This window comes from Contarinia nasturtii, unplaced genomic scaffold (assembly GCF_009176525.2).
Source record: "Contarinia nasturtii isolate CC-2019 unplaced genomic scaffold, AAFC_CNas_1.1 Cnas_scaffold_187, whole genome shotgun sequence".
Classification (NCBI taxonomy): domain Eukaryota; kingdom Metazoa; phylum Arthropoda; class Insecta; order Diptera; family Cecidomyiidae; genus Contarinia; species Contarinia nasturtii.
The window spans coordinates 2247478-2267086 of NW_022197544.1; the positions used below are offsets into that span (position 1 = coordinate 2247478).

The window sequence follows — 19609 nt, forward strand, 5'->3', positions numbered from 1 at the left end:
TGCTTTTCTTTTCTTCTCTATTCGAAGCAATGTTTTGTGCTCGCTTTTTTCACTCTCATGCCTTCCGTACGCTCTTTGAACATTTTGATGAACTTGTACCACTTTGAACTTACAAATAATTTTCATGACCAAAAGTATTACTTTCGACTTTCAATTGCTTCCATAACAAGCAAAGAGAGCAAAAAACGTATTAAAAGGCATTCGAACATAAGACTTTAAAAAAAAATATTATAACGCCTTAAACTATGTGCTCACACCAAACGCGAAGGAATGTGGTAATGTGTTGATTCGAACGGTTTAAGTAGTATCGAATAGCAATAAAATCTTTAAAAAACCATAAATGGCTTGTGCCAACCAAATATTTATAGCTTTAGAAGAAAAAAACCAAACCAGAATTTTGCATATTTAATAAAACTTCTTTTAATTCAATTATAAATAAATAAGTAAATTAGTTTTGTTTTCGTGAAGTATAAATAAAAGCATTTAAAATCGTTTAATCAATTAACAAGTAAAAATGGTTAGTTAGCTGTTGGCGGAAGTAATTGCGGGAAATTTCTTCGTAAAATGTCCAATACATATGCACATGGACTGTTTGAACCACTTTGCGATGCAGTATTTTGTCCATTTGTTGTGCTCAAGCTTGAAGTTGAACTTTGACCATTTGTAGTTGATCCATGCGTGTTTACTCCGTTGCCATTTGATGACAATCCGACATTATTTTGGTTTGATGCTACATTACCATGGTTGGTATTCGAATGGGAAGACATTTGTCCAACTTCACCTGTTCCATGGGTATTCTGTTGTGATGATGCAAATTGATTTGAATTTGGATTTTTCGATTGAGTCAATGAGCCAAGCTCCGAATTTTGTGAATTCTGACCATTTGTTGAACTGCTAACTATATTGTAATTACTCGATATGGTATTATCACCTGATGGTGTACATTTTACCTGTTCGGGCCAATTGCAAACCTTTAATTTTGTATCGAAATGAAGTGAAGCAGGACATGTAAATCTATGAACACCAGTTGGAGCACAATGATAAAATACGGCGCAATTATTTGGATCACGATACATATCACCCCATCGACATTTAACCGGAACACCATTGCTGCCTCCTGTGTTCAAATTCATTCCATGGCCGTTTGAATTTGACGATGCAAACGATGAAGATGCTTGATTGTTTGAATTTGCAGCATTTTGAGTGTTTTGGCTATTTTGAGCGCTAAGTTCAGCGCCATTCCCAATACTGTTTGAACTACTCAACGATGAAGCACCATTATTTTGAGATGAAGCATCTTCAGTCAAAGAGGAGCTACCAAATTGAGATGTTTCACTGTTTCCAGCATTATTGTTCTGACTTCCAGCATTGATATCAACATTCAAACCATTCTGTCCAACAGACAGATTTGGTTTGGTTAACATATTCATCGATCCATTTAAAATGGAACTACTCATTTGTGATGAAGACGAACTGCTGCTTGCTGTATTCTGATTGTTTTGATTTACAGTGCCAAACAACACATTGTACAATTGATTGCTTGCCGTGGATGGTGTACATTTTACCTGTTCGGGCCAGTTGCAAACTTTTAATTTTGTATCAAAATGGAGTGGTGCAGCACATGTTAATCTATGAACACCGGTTGGAGCACAGTGATAAAATACGGCGCAATTATTTGGATCACGATACATCTCACCCCATCGACAAATCGTTGGCACACCATTGATGCTACCTGCGTTCAAATTCAACCCATGACCGATGGAATTTGACGATGCAAACGACGAAGATGCTTGATTGTTTAAGTAGGCAGCATTTTGATTATTCTGGATATTTTGAGTGGCTCCATTATTTCCATTAACATTTAACAAATTCAAACCACTAAGTGCATTGTGATTTGAAGATGGTAAACTACCACTTGTATCAAATGGTGTACATTTTACTTGTTGCGGCCAGTTGCATACTTTTAATTTTGTATCGAAATGAAGCGGAGTCGGGCATTTCAATTTATGAACACCGGTTGGAGCGCAATGATAAAATACAGCACAGTCTTGTAAATCACGATACATGTCACCCCAACGACAGCTCAATCTTATGCCATTTAAACCTATAAAGGATTATACGTGAAATTGTATTCGTTAACAAAACAAAAGAAAGAAAAACTTAAATAACCTCCACTTGATGCACCATTATTTTGAGCAGATGATGATGATGATGAAGCATATTGGCTATTGCCGTTTGCTGATTGTTGATTATTTTGTCCAGCATTTAATCCCAAACCAATGTTCAATCCATTTGATCCACCGATCGATAACGATGGATTTACACCGAAATTTAATGTACCAGAACTACCAACGCCATTTGATTCGCTTGATTGCGATGCTGAATTTGAAAACTGTCCATTTGATGAGTGACCTTGATTACTCCATGCATTTTGATTCGATTGTTGTGAGGCCGAATTTTGATTTGACTGTTGTGAATTTGATGATGTTGTGGAACGGCAATTCATATCCTTTTTAAGGCTACATTTTCCCAACGCAGAATCATATACTGATGGATATGGGCACGTTAACTGATTAACACCGTTTTTACCGCAATAGTAAAAAATAGCGCAATTGGACGGATCGCCGAATGTTTGGCCGCGATACTTACACTCGAAATTCCATAAAATATTATTTATCTGTGATTGACTATCAGTAGCACCATTTGAACCGATTGGATTGTTGGAATTTGAAGTCTGACTAGAAAAGCCGGTATTCAATGAATTTAGACCATTCTGTTGAAGCAATTGGCAAATTTTACGAATTGGGTTTTGTTGACCTGTGACTTTTGTTTCAACATTTGTGTTCGATGAACCGTGATTTGAATTAACATTCTCTGATGTACTTTGCGAACCGTTTGCTGAAGAAGAAGATTGCCCATTTTGATTACCATTCGAATTTTCTGAACTTGATGTATGCGGATGATTGTTGGTACTTGATTCAGTCTTTTTCTGTGACGTAACGTTTTCTGTTTGATTCCTTTTTGATTGTGAGTTCGTTGTTGAATTATTATTCTCCTGTGATTGAGTTGAAGACTCTTTTTGATCATTTTCATTTTTTTGTAAATTTTCAGTTTTTTTACTTGATTCGGAATTATTTAAAGTAGATGAACCTTGAGTCAAAACACTATCGGTTGAATTTTTATCCTTTGTACCGCTTTGTGATTCACGCTCTTCCGATTTGTTTAATTCCGAGCTCAATCCGGAATTGTCTGAAGATGATACGGTTTGTTGGACATTTGTCTGAGTTCCACTTCCTTGGACATTTGACGATTCACCACTTTGTGATGTAGAACCGTTCGATTGTTGAGAATTTGCGTTGCTTTGGGTCGATTGAGTGTTTTTGTTGGTTTTGTCGGAAGACGAAGATACTTGATTGCCTCCGTGTAATTCACTGTTTACTTGGTTTACAACAGATTCTTTATTTTTTTGTGTTTCGCTACCTTTCGAATGGTTTGTCTCCGAGCTAAGTTGTGAAGTGCTTGCGAATGACGATGTTTGTTGCTGTCCATTATTTTGGGAATTTCCGCTGTCTTGTGATTCACTCTTTGATCCTTTGTCTGACTCTGAATTCACATTGCTCTGTACAGAATTGGTTTCATTTTGGCTATTTTTTCCAGAATTTTCTTCTTTTAAATTTGACGCTTCACTGTGTTTTCCCTCTTTCACTGTCGAAGCATTGTTTGATTCCTGTTGTCCATTTGCCGAATTTTGACTTGATCCTTGTTTTTTGTCACTGCTATTCGAACTTTGAGATGAACTGGAACTACTTGAACTACTGGAGCTGCTGTGTGATGATTGCGAATATGATGATTGTGAACCAGATGATGAACTCCACGAACTTGACGAGCTGCCAATCGATGAAGATTGTTGCATTGAAAAGAATGATTGTGTATTCTTGTCATTGGCCAATTTTGAAAGCGACATGCTTTTAACCGTTTCACTTTCCTCGTTATTCGGATTAATCGAATGCATTTCAACTGTTGAAAGATTTGCATTTATTCGGCTCTTATTTCCGGCACCATTCTCAACGATATGAATTTGTGCGTATATTCCGTTTGGTAAATCAATACCGTTTGCATCAAGTTCAGTGCTATTAGCCGTGCCATTTGTTATCAAAATCGGAATCAACGATGCGTTCTGGGCGGCCGTTGAAGTCGAATTTTCGGGCGGACAATTTACACCAAAACGACTTTGCACATTGAAATTACGCTGTAAAAATGACGAAACCGAACAACGAACATTCGATGGGATAGCCTTTATCATCCAAACTGTTGCACGACCTATAAGCGAACAAACATTTTCTTACTTCAATTGAGTTTAAAAGCAAATGTGGCTGATTCGATTGAAAGCATTTTTTCACAAAAAAAATTAAAAAAAAGAATTCGTTAGTGTTTTTATTACCTTCGTTAACGTGCATACAAAGCAATAGAAAAATTAAAAAATTTGACGATTTTTTCATTTTGAAACGAAGAAAAATCGTTATTTACTGCAGGATGGTTTGAAATTAACTGTATGAATTATTCGATGAAGCTGATAATTTTATGTAAATCGTAGTAAGGCCAAAGAGTTTCTAATCAACCTTGAATTGATACGTTTGCTGTCCTTAAAACCCACATTTACTATCAAAATAAATCTGAACTTTTCTAGAATTCAGCGTTCTGGTTTCAATCTTACGATTCATTTGATATCATTCAATTTCTGTCATTATTTACTTGAAAAGCAAATAAATAATTTCGTGTGCCAATATTTGATCTTCATTTTTGCAAAACAACATCTAAAGCATGTACGACACCTTCATATTTGGCAAAAATTTGCCAATCTTTGCGACTTTTGTTTACAATATGTTTTGCGAGTGAGTGTAAATAAATAATAGTTGAATTTATTTGCTTGTTCTTGACATTGTTTTTTTTCCCTATCCTTTCGGAGCAAAAATATATATAGATAACTCAATGACCTAGTTTAACATTTGATTGGTTTTCCTTTTTCCTCTGCAATCTAATAGGATTTTTTGTTAATATTTATTTTGCTTTAGCCGAATGCCTTAAATTTTTATGAATTAGGCTACATGACTTACAGTCACTGGGTCGTATAGCATAGGTGCTGAGAGGGGGGTTTCCGTGTTTTGCCCCCCTCTGTCACACAAACGTCCGGGATTTGCCCCGGTCTGCAAAAATTGAAAATTGGGGTTTGCCTCTACAAAGCAAAAAATGCGATTACATAAAATTGATTCGTCAGAATTGAGATTTTTCATATGTTCAATGAAGAAAATTGACATTTATTCATATTTGAGTTATGATATTTCAATATTTCACCATGCTAATTTTTTCAAAAAAAATGTCGGCGTTTTTTTTTTTGGTGGATCCCCCCTTCCACGGCACATTCCATTTGCCCCCCCCTCTGCAAAAAAAGGTCTCCGCATCTGTGGTCGTATAGAAACCGTTACAGCTACTGCTGATGAAGTTATAGAATCTGTTGCATTTTACTGCAGGTTACTTAAACTGGATGAGTTGGAGCTTGAATTTGTTCTGACAAGGGCAAGGAATATTGAAAAAAAAAATGTAATAAGATTATATATTTATTAATGATGCCAGCTGATTGAATACCAAGGTTCTATCGATATTTCGGGCATTTGTAAGTTTATCTAGAATCCGACATCGACACACATTGTAATCAATGAATCCAAGTTTTTGGTAAAAATTCATCTCATATTTTCTGCCTAAGCAAAAATACGAATGCCGGAATATGTCCCGAAAATCGTTCGTTTTCAAATTCAAGTTTTATTGTACATTTGCATATCATATAACCTATTGATTTGAATCAATCGAACGCATTTCATCGTAATCCAAACAAAGAATTGTTTTTCTTTATAAACATTGAGCATGAGGTCCGATGAAAACTTTGAAATGATAAAAGAGACATTCTACTTTAATTGTTTGTCGACTTTTTTATTATTCTAATTTTTGTTTGTGTTTTTTCCATAAAATGAATGCATATTATTTACACCAAGCGACGTTTTTTAGTTTTTTCTAATCTATTATTTTGACGTAATCCAATTTTTCGTACTCGTCGCCAGTATTCTTTCGAGTTTGGATCCAATTCTTCCAATTTTTTCGGTGGTCCGGTATGAATTTCCCAAAGCCAGTCAGGGTATTCGGATTCTGGTTTCAGCTAAGGTATCAAACAAAAGAATTAAATGTCATGTTATCAAGATTGAACAGAAATAGTAGCTTTATTACAAATGAAAATAGATTTATTCCATACCTTAATATCTTCACCATCAACGTAAATATTACTGCCACAAACATAGTTCACTAATTTTTTAGTATCTTTTTCCACTGTTATTTGTATCTTCTCTGTGATTGGACCGGCTTTTCCCACCTTTGGTGCTGCACCCTTTTTCACTAAAATAAAAAAAAACACAATTCAAATAAATTTTCTGTTTATAATTCTTTCTACGCCAACATCAAATTCAATCTTTGAATATTTTATGGTTATACCTGGTTTTGCATAGGTTCGACTCAATAACAAACCAGAAAATCGTTGACCTATTGTCAGCAGTCTACTGCTAAACATCTGTATATTCATGATTTTTTTTGGATTCTATTAAATTAAAATTGTATCTAAACTTTGCGACCAAATTCACGATATGAATAAATATTGTTTTTCTTTCAGCAACACACAATCCGACGAAGAAGTGCAAAATACTTTTTTGAGGTTAGAATTCTCATTTGAAATATGTCAAAAAAGTCAAATATGACATGCGAAACAAACAAAACACACCATATTTTCAATTCTATTTGAAATGTTGAATAACTAATACTCTCCGATTCATAAATTTAAAAAATATTTTGAAAAATACAGAAAGCATAGGAAAACCTTTAAAGAAAACCTAGAAATAGAGGCATTCTGTTTGTGGATGACCGTTTGCATTTCGGTATTTTGAAAAGTAAAAAAAAAAATAACCTCATACAATGGCATTGCCACAAATGAAAACTCTGGTCAACACCGCACTTGGAATAGCATTTGTTGGAGTCAGCGGTATTTTCTATTTACAAATGAAACAATTAGAAAAAATATCCAATTCAAGTTTTTTCAAGGAAGCATTTACAATTTTACGTGCAAACAAAGGTATGGGTCATTCATTGTTTTATGCAGAAATATACTAACTATGTTTATTTAATTCGAAGCTGCAATCGATTTATTGGGTGAACCAATCAAACAGAGAGGTTTTCGGTTATCCGATACAAGTAACTGGATGACATCAGAAGAGGCACAATTTAAAGTGAATGTCAAAGGACCCAATGACAAAGGTGCACAATCCAATCATAACATCATGAAATTTAACTGAAACTAAAATTCAATTTATTTGATCCATAGGTAAAATGCATTTATGGGCTAGGCCAAATGGTACCGACGATGAAAATTGGTCAGTAATGCGAATCGAATTAGAAGTCGACAAACATCCAGATAGAAGGCTCCTTGTCAAAGATGGACCAAAAGGGAAAGAAACAGTCTAGAGATCTCGTTATGAGTGATAATTTTCGTACATGTTAGCATTGCTATTATTAACAAAGTTCAATAAAAATCGAAAAAAAAAACAAACAGGAAATCAATGTTTTTCTTCATACCGATGGTCTAACCTAAAAAAAAATGGAAACTAAGTGAACGTAATAAAAACACAATTGATTTTTCTTTTTAATTTTACGTATGAAACACAGTGTTTATTGCATTTCACATTCATAAAATAAAATAAGGAGTTTTTTTTTGTGTGTGTGGTTGTATTTAAATTGTATTCAATCAATTAATTTGCACAAAAAAATTGGTTAAATTAATTAATTTTTAGCAGCGGCGGCTGCGGCTGTTTTATCCTCTTCAGCGTGGATTTGTTGGAGCTCTTGTTTTTTGGTGGCAATACGTTCTTCACGTCGTTTACGTGCTTCACGTACCTTTTGACGTCTGGCTTCAGCTTGGTCGTTCAACATCTTTGTACGTTGTTTTTCGGCCTTCTTTTTGTGAATGTATTCCATCAAGATACGCTTGTTCTTGAACACATTACCCTTGCACTTCATGTACAAGTCGTGGTACAAATGACGATCGATTTTCTTGCTGTCACGGTATTTTTTCAACAGGCGACGCAATACACGTTGACGTTGCATCCACAAAAATTTGGTTGGCATACGTGCATTGGCTGTACCCTTACGTTTACCGAAACCACAGTGACGACCCTTTCGGCGAGCTTCCGTATTCTTACGCACACGATATCTGGAGTGTACGACAACAGGCTTCTTAATGATAAGACCATCCTTAATAAGCTTGCGAATGTTTTGTCCTGCAATATGCAAAAAACGAGAAGAGAGAGAAAAAAAATATCGATTTAATTATGAAATTCAAGATCACTAAAACCGTATTTATTATTTTCAAAATTCTCGTCATCATTTGACGGATTTGTAAATGTTGCTAGAATAACTTGTATGGTCGACATTGAATTGAAACATATCCACACAAGAAATCGTTAGAGAATTCAAAATTGAATTCCATTGCTCTAGCAAGGTAACAAATTGAACTATCCTAGGTTTAGCATGTCACCATGATAAAATGAATAGCACAGAGTGCCCTTGCAATATTATTATTTATGTTATGGAAATTTTGTATTTGATGCCGGTGTCAAATCAATTGATGAAAAAAAATTCCACACCGAAATCAATTTCATTTGAACTATGATTCACTACAGCACCAAATAGAAGTGAAAGAACGAATCATATGAAACTTACTTGAGTTTGTGTTGGCGATTTCATTGATTTCATTTGGGTCCAACCAAACCTTCTTTTTACCGCATCGCATAACCGAGGCTGCGAGCCGTTTCTGGAGTTTTAACGAACTGCAAAAGAGGAAAACAAACACATACAATACCGATTGTTAATCAATCCCATCAAAAATTCCAATAAAAAAAATCAAAAGCATATTTTTTTGAAAAGTTTGAGGTTATGTCGTATCCACAAATCATCTTATTTATATTGTAATTTGCGCAAGAATTTTGTATGTTGGTAAAACCTCGTGTCGGCACATTTTTCGTCGATTTTCGATGAAAAATCATTGCAAATGATTTGTGATTAAACGGTCACATTGAATTAATTCGAAAATATCACTTTTCAACACATTGTGAAATCGTATTCAATCCAAACAATCGTTTGCATTCGCACATGTGAGTGCTTTGCACACCAAAAAATTTTTATTTCATTTATTTTTCAACAAATTTAATCACAAAACAATGCAATTAATTATTTCCCCATGAAATTCACGTTAACAGCACCGTCACAATTAATTTTTCGTGCTTGTGATTCGATTAAAATCAAGAAAAAATCGAAAAAAATCCAAAAAAAATCTACACTCTACCTCATTTTACTTGTCGATTGTTTGACGTCGCAAAGGAAAAGAAATTATAATGGCAGCTAGCGGATATGGTTGATGTAAATCGCCGCACACACTTCGTTGGTGCGCACACACACACGGAGTCATTGCGGCGATTTGCCAAAGCGAAATGAACACATACATCGATACACGTACAAATTGTCATCAATACTTCCGACGGCTATTCAATTCGCTTCAAATTGAATATTCACAATGTTTATATTTGAATTGTTGACGAAATTATTGAAATGAAATGCATTCAATTGGAATGCTAATCATAATTTTATTTTTATTTTTATTTTTATTTTTATTCATGATTTTTGCTTGAGCTGAAAAAAAAATTGAAAATATATGTGAATATGGTAGTAGTGATACATTGCGATACATACGAGAATACTTAAGTTGACAGGTGAATTTGACATTTCGTTTCGTGCAAATTTTCTTCTTTGATTGGACCTGTGAATTTGGGTAAACAAAAAAAAACAAGTGTTTGAATTTCTTGCATAAAAATTCGGTTCGTCATTGATTATCGATGATGATTATGTGATGCAAATAGTATTTAATCGGCCTACAGTGCCGTCAGAAAGTTTGAGACCAAGCAAAAAAATGTCATACAATTTCATACAAATTGACGATTTTTTGGAGCAATATTTTATATTTTTCAGAAAGAGTAATTTTTTGCGCACTTATTGTTCTATTTACGGAGAGTAAACTAGTGAAGTTTTACATGGAGAATCAATGACCGAATTACGAAAACCGTTTAAAAAATCTGAAGCCGTTTACTTTTATCATTATACAATAAACAGTCGACTGTCCGATTTGAATAGATGGTTTCCCCGAATGCGTTTGTTAGATCTCTGCAGTAGCCGAGTATGCAATCATCGAAGTAGAAAAAAACACACATATTGATATGCAATGTATTTCCTACATTTAAATATGCGCTAATATTCTCCGACACCACATGACAATTCAAATTAAATATCGATGAATTAACTTTGTTTTACCTTTATTTTACCTAGAATATCATCCGTTGTATTATATTTTCTTTGAGCCAATCGGAATTTACAAACAAATGTCTTTTGAATGAAACAAAAAAGACACACTTTTGTTTTTAAATCATTGTGGATTTACTAGATATTTATTTATTAGTTAATCTAACAATAAATTGTTTAGTGCATATTTGTCATGAACATTTGCAAATCTAATGCATAAATGTAATCGATAAATGCTGTCTCTTTAAAACAAAAGCTCTTGCTAAAATTCTTAACAAAGATTTTATCGGTTAGTTTAAAACTTAAGGCAATAAAGACAAAATACATAGCTCTCATCAGTTGCAGTATTTTTTATGGTAGTTCAATTTATGTATGCACACCGGTGAGATTTGTCTGTGACGTAAACTCCTTCGTTTGATCCAAATAAATAGTTCAACTTTGTTTTCTACTGAAAGATGTGAGCAATATTGACTATCCGTTTTTTCAATCTTCAAATAAATATTCCAAAACAAAAATTAAAATCGATTGATTTCAACATTAAAATTTCGAAATCAATGGTGAACTGAGGACACATCGCAAAATATCATCGGTTTTATTGCAATTTTATTGCTCTTTTGACCAAACCAAGTCGATATTAATCGAAACTAAAACAAAATGTGACAATGTTTTTAATCCCATAAAATATTTACATACGAAAATAAGTCTTTGTTGTTATTTGTGTTGTTTGCACATTAAAAAATAGAACGGAGAGAAATGGAACAAAAATAGACAATTCTTTCCAGTTTCAATCACACATCTGAATAATATCAACAAATCCTCTAATAAATTTATATTTTGTATAAGTAGATTTTCCATTTTCGGTGATAAAATTCGTTGATAATAAATCTAACAATTTTGGTTAAAATGTATTATGCTGCTTGAACTCGGTAAAATTGTTTTTGCATTTTGTGTACCCCATTTTTGTGGGTGACTTTCTAAAAAAAATGTAATCTTTTCGTTCAAGACACTTATCTATGATAATTTTGCTTGATTTTTTTTTGCCCAATATTCTCTTTTGTGATAATAATTTGATTATAGCGTATGCACACTTTTAATCAGATCTTTTAGTTACGGTCGTGGTTTTAATTCCAAATCCCCGAATTGAAATATTTTTTTTTTTCGTTTTCGTCAAATAACAGTCTATAAACGCCATTAAAACATTACTGGCTTGAACGCCTTTGTAATCCGAATAGAGTACATCAAAAATAATTGCTTCTAATCGTCTAATGATCAATTGTGGCAATCGTCACATTCAGCCTGTCATCATACATAAAAACTATACTAATTCAATGATAATCGTCGTTTTAGCACTTTAACTGTATTGGCCGTATTGGCAGAGATTTCATTCGAAATGCGACTTAGTAATGGTAATTCTTTTGTGATCGATGACGCGGACGATGTTGATGTTTGACTGGATGCTAACATTTTCTGTTGTACCGCTTGTAATGAACTATTTAAAAATGCTTTTGTTGTACTGCTTGTTGTTGTTGTTGTTGGTGTTGTGGTTTGACTGTTATTGACTGGTTGAATGTGAGATTCGCAATTGGCTCGTGCCATCGATGATGATACGGTGTGTGTTGGCGTATAGAAATGATTATTAGTTGCCTGTGAATATTTTATTGGTTTTGGTGGTTTGTCGACGAGTCCACCTGTTAATTTCGATGCGGAAGAATTGTGCACAACACCTGTATCAAAAAATGAAGCAGAAAATAGATATTTATCAATAATTATACTGTATCTATTAGAAATTCTAATTTAAAATGCAAAAAGCAGTGTGCAATAAAACGGAATCGATTTTTATAAAGAAAAATAAAATTTATGCTGACCTTGATTTGAATTCACATTCCGGGACTTGTTATTTTCTTGTAACATCATCAAACGATCCAATTTATTAACCGTTTCATTCAATTCACTTTCCCAGCAGTCTTTTGTTTGTCCATCGCCACCTTCAACTGGCCGAACGGCCAGCACTTTAACTTTTTGTCGAAGTTCTTCCAAATTCAAATCGTGATTATCACAATCGGCCGATATTATATCGGCCGGTTCGTTGCGACTATTTGTTGTCATGCTACTTGAACCGACACCATCAGCATAAATACCGCCACGTTTCATGCTCAATGTATCGTCCAATGATTGTGCATAATCTTCATCGTCTTTATCCTCGCTGAATATGGAATTGGTGTCGAGTGATTTTGCATCCATTGAATTATCATTTTCCATTTGATTCATGATATCGGCAATGGGTAAATTCTTAAGTTTATTTTTGCTGTTTTCATCTTTAATCGTATCACTTGAGCTTGGATCTTCGTAGTCATCGTCATCGGTTGCACCGACGCCCGGTTCACGTTCGCCCATTGGTCCTGGCGGTGTTATACTCAAATCGGTGCCACGCGTTCGATGAATTTCTTCACTGATTTTCTCTAAATTTTTCAACGACATCGCATACGATGCTTTTGTACTTTTTATTTGTATTTCAAGCTCATGGATGCGCTCTTTTTGAGTCTCAAGCTGCTCTTGACACAATTGCTTTTCTTCAAAATATGGACGTGATTTTTGAATATTTCGCCGTTGACGCTCTTCAATTTGTTGCGTCTGGGAATTAAAATCGAAAGCAAAAAAAAAAATGTCATTTTCATCTTAACGTCGTTAGGTTCAACATTTGTTGTACTCACCTCTAAATCGATTTTATTGAAAACATGCGCTTTCCGTTGATGCTCTGCATGAGCTTCAGCCTTTTTCTTCTCTGCTTCGGCAACCTGCATTCCATTTTATTTGTTAATAATCATTGAAATCATATAAAAAGGGAGACATTCTTACCTTGTTTGTTGCATGATTCAACATTTCCTGCCATGCATTGTCAAATGGCCAATTGTGCGAATTTGTCATAAATCGTTCTTCTGCAAGTGCAACTGTTTCTTTGGCTGCCGCATGTATTTCTATTCAATGAAATAAAACGTTTTTAATACCGAAGGATAGATGGAATGAAAAACAGTGACCCATTTCATTGACCAAAAACAAGCACAAACTTTTGATACAAAGTAAAGCAAAGAAAAACAATAAAAAAAACTTCGACGTGTATCAAAATGTTAAAATGTACAATTATAATTTGGCTATCAAATGGTTTCATTAAATAAATAATGTTCAAAAAATGAGTCAATCTAGCCAATAAAAAAAACATTTCATTCATTTTATACAAACCATTTGCACGCCGAAATTCAGCTGCGGCAGCTTGACATTCAATGCGCGCCAAACGAGCTTTTTCCGAATTTTCATAATATGGCCGTGACTTTTCGATGCAACTACCCAACTTTTTTATCAGCAATTTCAAACGACGCGTTGATTCATTGTATAATATGTTAAATGTTGAATTTGCTTCCTATAAAATTTAAACGGATAAAATGCGATTGTGAATGTATGTGTGTTTGTGTGTGCGATAAAACAAAGGAGTGTGCCCAATGATATTCGTTGAGTCATTTTTCATGGAAAAACACAATGACTGCATGGTATTACAGCATTCATTCAAATAATAAACGAAAAAACAGTACTTTGATTGAGGTAATAATGGTTTTTCAGCTGTAAAATTTATATTTTTAGCTTAATTTTGACGGTTTTGTTGATTTGAAAATGAAAGAAAAGCGAAGAATGACTCAGTTTAAAATTTGTATTGTATTTCACCGAAATCCATTCAAAATATAATGAAAGTGTTCTAGAACTTCTTCGTTTTCCTTTCATTCCGAATTCAGAACAATTCTGGTAAATTATCAGCAAAGTTGATATCAACTGTCTCTTTTAATTATATGTTTGGAAAATAGCCTTATACAAATGGTACAAACCTCTAATTCGATTTCCAATCGATTGATTTCTTCCGTGGCTGTATTCAAGTTTTCCAATTCAATCTATTTTTGTTTTGGTCAAACGCGTGTGCAGCATATAAATGGCATGGAAAACAAAAGAAGAAAAATAAAGAAAAAATAAATATAAATCACCAATAATTGCTTATAATGAACAAATCACGTGACAATTTGAATGTTTCATTTAAACGCAACAGTCCAAAGTGAAAGAAATGACACGAAACCAAGAAAAAAACGTTGCGGTGTCTAATTTAAAGTTTCATACGAAACGATCGTGTCTTATTATTTACATGCTAATTTATTTTTCCCATCCATTCTGTCGAGTTTTTTTTTAAAAATGTGTTTTTTTTTTCACTTGCCCAAATTTGTTTGTCCAATTAAAAACATTCACATGAACTGGACAATGTGAATTAAAAAGTTGCTCGTGACGAAATGACCATTCTTGGCTATTCTTATGACAACAATTAAGATTTATCTTTATGATTTCGGCCAAAACATTTTATCAACAGAAGACACCGAATGACGCATTTGTTGTGCCTTCAAGTAATTTCTACGAAAAAAAATGAGTAGAAAGAATCGCTCATACGAATACAGGTATATTAGCGCATAAGCAAGAATAAATTGGTCGTGCACAAAAAATCATGTAATGTTCTAAAAATAAAAGCAATGCTCATCGTTGTCAATTCTCTTCGTCGGAATTTTTTAAATGGTTATGCTTATACATAATAATGAAAATATCATTTATGATCCGATATTCAATGTGAAAATTGCCCGTATTGTTTCACATTTAATTGAAAAACACAAATTGGACGAAACAAAAAACTATTTATGAGTGTAAATGGTTTTCTCCCCCATATTCTATGTCAATTTATTGTTAGCCGCCTGAATGAGCACAATACTCGTAAATAATTTTATGTATGCGAATTGTTCTTTGTTTTATGAACGCAAAGTAATTGCTTTGTGTAGATTTGTTTCATATTGACGATGCAAAATGGTCTATCAACAACAATGAAAACACACAAATCGACGGAGGAAAAAAAACACGTGCATTCATTTGCATAAATTAGTGAAAAGACACACAAACAAAATGCCTATACTCTACTATATTTGAAACGTAATGTTTGTTGTCATTATTAATGAACATTGAAACCAACAAATACCCGCCGCCGTTTCCGTCGTCGTCGTCATCGTCTCTCAACACCGTATAACATTCATTTAGGTGCCAGAGAGCGTGTGAAACAGAGAGAAAATAGGCTTGATCAACATTAAAGTGCTTGTGATGGAGAATTTCGCATTGGTAATTGACCTCCTTGAGTTTGTTTCGTGCACATGTATATGCCGAACAATTTAATAATATCGATTGAAATAAATGCCGCGCGCGCGAACAACGAAACAAAAAGGTCGATAACAGCAGCTATGCTTTTTTTTGTTGTTGCGATAAGAGGAGGTGAAATTCCGAAATATAACCCCAGCATATATAGTTTCTGTTTTTTTTTCGTGTTTTATATTTACCTACGCAAATTTTTGTGGTCGTTCTCATTGATCTTCCACACAAAAAAAGAAACAATTCAATACAATAATATGCGCTCGCGCTCACATTTCTCAAAGAAGCTCAACTTCGAATGAAATTGCCTTTTTTCTCTTTCCTTGGGTGCCTTTAACACCCAAAAATTTGCACATTCTATTAGCGTGCCACGCACATATATCCATCGCATGGAGTACATTTGATTTTTGTTTGATTTCCATCACGATTCGTGCAAAACATAAATTTTCATTTTTTATTGAAGCCACAATGTAACAATGAATTCACAACAATTTACGGTTGACAGAGTTGTGCATGTATTTGATTCAATTTAATTGCCAAATGAAATCTAATCATCATCTCGGTATTTTGTTGTGGATGCAATGGTATGTATAGCGAATATTTTTCAATTCACTTGAGCAATCTGTAAAACGATGCGATTGAGCGAGCGCTCAACATGAAAAGCAGTAGCCGTAACAGTGGAAACCACAATCAATTGGTTTTGTTTGAAAAGTGAGATGAAGAGTAAGAGCGGTAGAGAGTGACAGAGAGTGGCAGAGAGCCGAAGAGAACAAGAATAAACAACGAAATGAATCATATAAATGGGGAAACAAAGAGCTATTGTATTGCATATGCCGGCCAGGTCATTGTTGAGTGTTGGATGAATTGCATCTCATTTGCACAAAAATAAAAAAATCCAACAAATTGTAAAACAAAATGATATGCATGCAGCATGCACACATAACTTGTATGGCTAGTTAGGGGAATTAGTTGTCTAAAATGAATACAAGGAAAAAAGCGATGTAAATAAAACACAAAATGCACATTTAATCAAAGTCCAAGCGTTTGCATGGCATTTGTTTCTTCGTGTGTGTTTTTTCCACGTATGTGAGCAAGTGCTTTTCTTCAATACCTGAATTCTTGGATCCAATTCATTATTTTGTTGCTGTTCCATTTCCATTGCTTGTAAATTTGTTATGTTTTTTTTTTCTCTAAAGAAAACGATATTTTGCTGATCTGTTTCGATTGGGATGTATGTTGTTTTTATCTCTTTCTCGTCTTCTTCTCTTCACTATATCATAAGTTCTCCTTTTTCCGGCGTGGGCTTACGTTGTATTGCCCGGTTGAAACAAACAAAAATTGCTTTTATTTTTTTTGTTCGCTCGTTTTTTTTGTATTAACTTGCAATTGTTTTGTTTCTTCTCGTTTCACTTATCTAGGCTATGATTATGTTATTTTGTTTCATTGCTATTGCTTTTTGGATGTGTTGTTGCATGAGTTGAACATGAATCATTCATTCAATAAGTTGATTGTTACTCTTATTTGTTTGTGTGTGTCTGTTTGCAATCTAGGATTATTTAGTTCGGTTTGGTTTTATTTTATTTCATTGGCGTGCTTGCAATAAAGAATCGTACACACATAATATCGATTGGTTTTCACTTCACGTTTTCCTGAATTATATGTTGTTGTTGTTGTTTTTTTTTTTCTCTCAATATACAAAGGTCTTTTGCAAATTTTCTATGCGTGAATGGCACTACATCACTCCATTTCTTTGCTCTTTTGATTTGTACTTGAACTCTCACTAGTAACTATTAATTTAATGAGCCGATTCGTTGTCACAGAGACAATGCAATCAATTTAATTTGTTTTTATGTGACTGCCAAATTGCTCTTTATAACTATGATTGATGATGTTGATAAACACTTTAATAAATGAACGATCGATTTAAGTTCGATTCTAAAAACTATAATTTCCATGAAAAATCACCGTAAAATTGTTGACGTTTGCTTGATGATATGCGCTTCTCTGTTCACACGACGAATGCAATTACCGAAAATGCCCGGTGCTAAAATGGGAAAATTGTGAGCATCTGCACACACAAATTGTTCGATTCTATTGCACTCTGCAAGTGCAGCAGGCGCAAAATGAAATCACATTCAGCGCACTTTCCGAAGATATCGAACTTATGTTAACCTTTCCATACACGCCTCTGTATCCTGGATGACGTTTCTCTCTCTCTCTCTTTCTTTCAGTTGTCGTCTTCTGCGACTTGATTTTGTATTATAAATATTTGTTCAAATTAAAATCGTAACAAACAAAAGGATTATATAACGGCGTGTTTTATCAATATTTTTGCGATTCTCTCTTGTTAAGTCGATTTCATTGTTTCCATGTGTTGATCTCGAATTTGACGCGCTTCAGAATGATATGTCATAAATACAAATAAATTCGACAAAAATTGTATCACTTTCTATGCTTAGTCTTGGCGTATCGTTTTTGTTTTTGTTTTTTTCATGGGATGATGGCCAAATAATAAATTATATTTTGTATAATACGTAGTTCTACTATCAGATTCAATGACTTTTTGCTTTGTTTGGGCAAGATTGGGCAATTTTCCGAGAATATTTCATCCGATTGATTGAGTTATCGTGTTAGCTGGAAGAAATGTGCAACAGAGAGTTATAATGCTGACCGAACGCTTTGTGGAGAGCACAAACGCGTACTGACACTCTCCCGTTCAATAGGCTCATCGAATAGCATACGCGAACAACTTGTGAATGACCATCATGCAGTGCACACAATGAAATCCATCATAATAACAACAACAAATATCACTCACAATCTTTCTTAATTGGCTCAAAACTAACAAGTGTAATGAAAGCGCGCAACCGTTTCAAACAAAATTAATCACAATGATTTATATCTTTTTACGATAAAAAAAAATTTGGTTTTTGTCACACTTTACACGAAAATCTCTCTCGGTATTCGCTCATAAAACACGACGAAAAAAAGTAGACACTTTGCAAATGAAAAAAAATACCACACTACACTCCACAACAAATTTATTTTGGATATTTCTGCGTGGAACTGCACTGAATTTCTTTCTCTCGAGTAATTTTCACTTGACCCATCCAAATGGAATGGGAACCTCACAAGTATACACAAATTCCACACAATTTTTCCGTACAACAACCAAAATAAACTTTATTTTATTGCAAAACTGCTAAATTTTACGTCGTCATTTGTGTCGTATAGTTTTGAATTTTCTGTCGATTCTGCTCTTCTTTTTTTTTGCTCTTCTCGTTTTTTTTTTTTTAATTTGCAAGTCTTTTTTTGTAATAGAAAATAACAACACACGTAAATCTACACGCTTCATACGTGAGAATGTCAGTGATTATACCAACACAAAGTGACGCTTGTTATGGTTGTCTTTCGTTTTTCTTTCTTACACACATGTCAAACGGAGTGACAGAGAAAATACGGTTGGTATCGAACTAAGAGGATAGAGTGTGAGTGAACAAACTACAAATTCAAACCGATGGCAAGCAACGATACTATGAATGAGAAGTATTCAACATGAGAATGCGAATGAATACGGTGAAAATATTCAATGTAAGAAATCGCATACATCGACAATTTACAGGAAAAATGAAGGAGATATGAATAAAACGGCGACAGGTTTTTAAATGCAATCGAAAGAGACGACGGGAAATGAAATGGAAATAATTCGATAACAAACCAAAATGCAAAAGAAAGTCATTTTCGTATATGAATTATTTAAATGCCAAATTATGTGCTCGAATGCCAAACTATATTTGATTGCTATAGCTTGTTTGCACAAATTGTATTGATTGTAAATGTCAAAAGTAAACATTTTCGAAATATTTTTTTATGATTGAAAAAAAAAAACAGTTTGAATTTCTAAATTAAATCTTTTGAGATACTTTTTTTATTCAATTTTTTTTAAATTCCCATA

The 19609-nt window shown here is 33.8% G+C and overlaps 5 protein-coding genes across 6 annotated transcripts; 1 reads left to right on the forward strand and 4 right to left on the reverse strand.

Annotated features, from left to right (window-relative positions):
- Positions 1-395: 395 nt before the first annotated feature.
- On the reverse strand, positions 396-4549 carry LOC116352540 (uncharacterized protein DDB_G0283357-like). Its single transcript, XM_031785222.1, has 3 exons — positions 4442-4549; positions 2170-4320; positions 396-2104 (listed from the first exon to the last, which is right to left on the reverse strand). The coding sequence occupies exons 1-3, from the start codon at positions 4497-4499 to the stop codon at positions 519-521; spliced, it is 3795 nt and encodes a 1264-aa protein (XP_031641082.1). The 5' UTR covers positions 4500-4549; the 3' UTR covers positions 396-518.
- Positions 4550-5958: 1409 nt separating this feature from the next.
- LOC116352545 (39S ribosomal protein L54, mitochondrial) lies at positions 5959-6755 on the reverse strand. The gene is made up of 3 exons (XM_031785232.1): positions 6538-6755; positions 6302-6441; positions 5959-6208 (listed from the first exon to the last, which is right to left on the reverse strand). The coding sequence occupies exons 1-3, from the start codon at positions 6623-6625 to the stop codon at positions 6038-6040; spliced, it is 399 nt and encodes a 132-aa protein (XP_031641092.1). The 5' UTR covers positions 6626-6755; the 3' UTR covers positions 5959-6037.
- A 57-nt stretch (positions 6756-6812) lies between these two features.
- LOC116352554 lies at positions 6813-7649 on the forward strand. Its single transcript, XM_031785249.1, has 3 exons — positions 6813-7168; positions 7228-7350; positions 7418-7649. The coding sequence occupies exons 1-3, from the start codon at positions 7012-7014 to the stop codon at positions 7555-7557; spliced, it is 420 nt and encodes a 139-aa protein (XP_031641109.1). The 5' UTR covers positions 6813-7011; the 3' UTR covers positions 7558-7649.
- Positions 7650-7805: 156 nt separating this feature from the next.
- Positions 7806-9561, reverse strand: LOC116352556 (60S ribosomal protein L19). The gene is made up of 3 exons (XM_031785252.1): positions 9434-9561; positions 8812-8918; positions 7806-8369 (listed from the first exon to the last, which is right to left on the reverse strand). The coding sequence occupies exons 1-3, from the start codon at positions 9436-9438 to the stop codon at positions 7873-7875; spliced, it is 609 nt and encodes a 202-aa protein (XP_031641112.1). The 5' UTR covers positions 9439-9561; the 3' UTR covers positions 7806-7872.
- Positions 9562-10604: 1043 nt separating this feature from the next.
- LOC116352230 (SH3 domain-binding protein 5 homolog) lies at positions 10605-19031 on the reverse strand. 2 transcript variants are annotated; one of them, XM_031784656.1, is made up of 8 exons: positions 18473-19031; positions 16766-18288; positions 14313-14375; positions 13678-13855; positions 13297-13415; positions 13152-13235; positions 12306-13071; positions 10605-12164 (listed from the first exon to the last, which is right to left on the reverse strand). In XM_031784656.1, the coding sequence occupies exons 2-8, from the start codon at positions 16811-16813 to the stop codon at positions 11761-11763; spliced, it is 1662 nt and encodes a 553-aa protein (XP_031640516.1). In that variant the 5' UTR covers positions 16814-18288; positions 18473-19031; the 3' UTR covers positions 10605-11760. The 2 variants fall into 2 exon arrangements, with proteins under 2 accessions (XP_031640516.1, XP_031640515.1); XM_031784655.1 differs by having other exon boundaries at positions 16766-19031.
- Positions 19032-19609: the final 578 nt, after the last annotated feature.

What these genes read in the sequence shown, in the direction of transcription:
- LOC116352554 (XM_031785249.1), top strand. Translation starts at nt 7,012, where the DNA reads ATGGCATTGCCACAAATGAAAACTCTGGTCAACACCGCACTTGGAATA. An exon ending in AATTTTACGTGCAAACAAAG is followed by an intron (nt 7,169 to 7,227) that starts GTATGGGTCATT and finishes TTTAATTCGAAG; the next exon opens with CTGCAATCGATTTATTGGGT. An exon ending in CAAAGGACCCAATGACAAAG is followed by an intron (nt 7,351 to 7,417) that starts GTGCACAATCCA and finishes TTTGATCCATAG; the next exon opens with GTAAAATGCATTTATGGGCT.
- LOC116352556 (XM_031785252.1), bottom strand. An exon ending in AATCGCCAACACAAACTCAA is followed by an intron (nt 8,370 to 8,811) that starts GTAAGTTTCATA and finishes TGCATATTGCAG; the next exon opens with GACAAAACATTCGCAAGCTT.
- LOC116352545 (XM_031785232.1), bottom strand. Translation starts at nt 6,625, where the DNA reads ATGAATATACAGATGTTTAGCAGTAGACTGCTGACAATAGGTCAACGA. An exon ending in TCGAACCTATGCAAAACCAG is followed by an intron (nt 6,442 to 6,537) that starts GTATAACCATAA and finishes TTTTTATTTTAG; the next exon opens with TGAAAAAGGGTGCAGCACCA. An exon ending in TTGATGGTGAAGATATTAAG is followed by an intron (nt 6,209 to 6,301) that starts GTATGGAATAAA and finishes TTGATACCTTAG; the next exon opens with CTGAAACCAGAATCCGAATA.
- LOC116352230 (XM_031784656.1), bottom strand. Translation starts at nt 16,813, where the DNA reads ATGGAAATGGAACAGCAACAAAATAATGAATTGGATCCAAGAATTCAG. An exon ending in TCAATAAAATCGATTTAGAG is followed by an intron (nt 13,072 to 13,151) that starts GTGAGTACAACA and finishes TTTAATTCCCAG; the next exon opens with ACGCAACAAATTGAAGAGCG. An exon ending in GAATGTGAATTCAAATCAAG is followed by an intron (nt 12,165 to 12,305) that starts GTCAGCATAAAT and finishes TTTTTGATACAG; the next exon opens with GTGTTGTGCACAATTCTTCC.
- LOC116352540 (XM_031785222.1), bottom strand. Translation starts at nt 4,499, where the DNA reads ATGAAAAAATCGTCAAATTTTTTAATTTTTCTATTGCTTTGTATGCAC. An exon ending in TTGTATGCACGTTAACGAAG is followed by an intron (nt 4,321 to 4,441) that starts GTAATAAAAACA and finishes GTTCGCTTATAG; the next exon opens with GTCGTGCAACAGTTTGGATG. An exon ending in TAATGGTGCATCAAGTGGAG is followed by an intron (nt 2,105 to 2,169) that starts GTTATTTAAGTT and finishes AATCCTTTATAG; the next exon opens with GTTTAAATGGCATAAGATTG.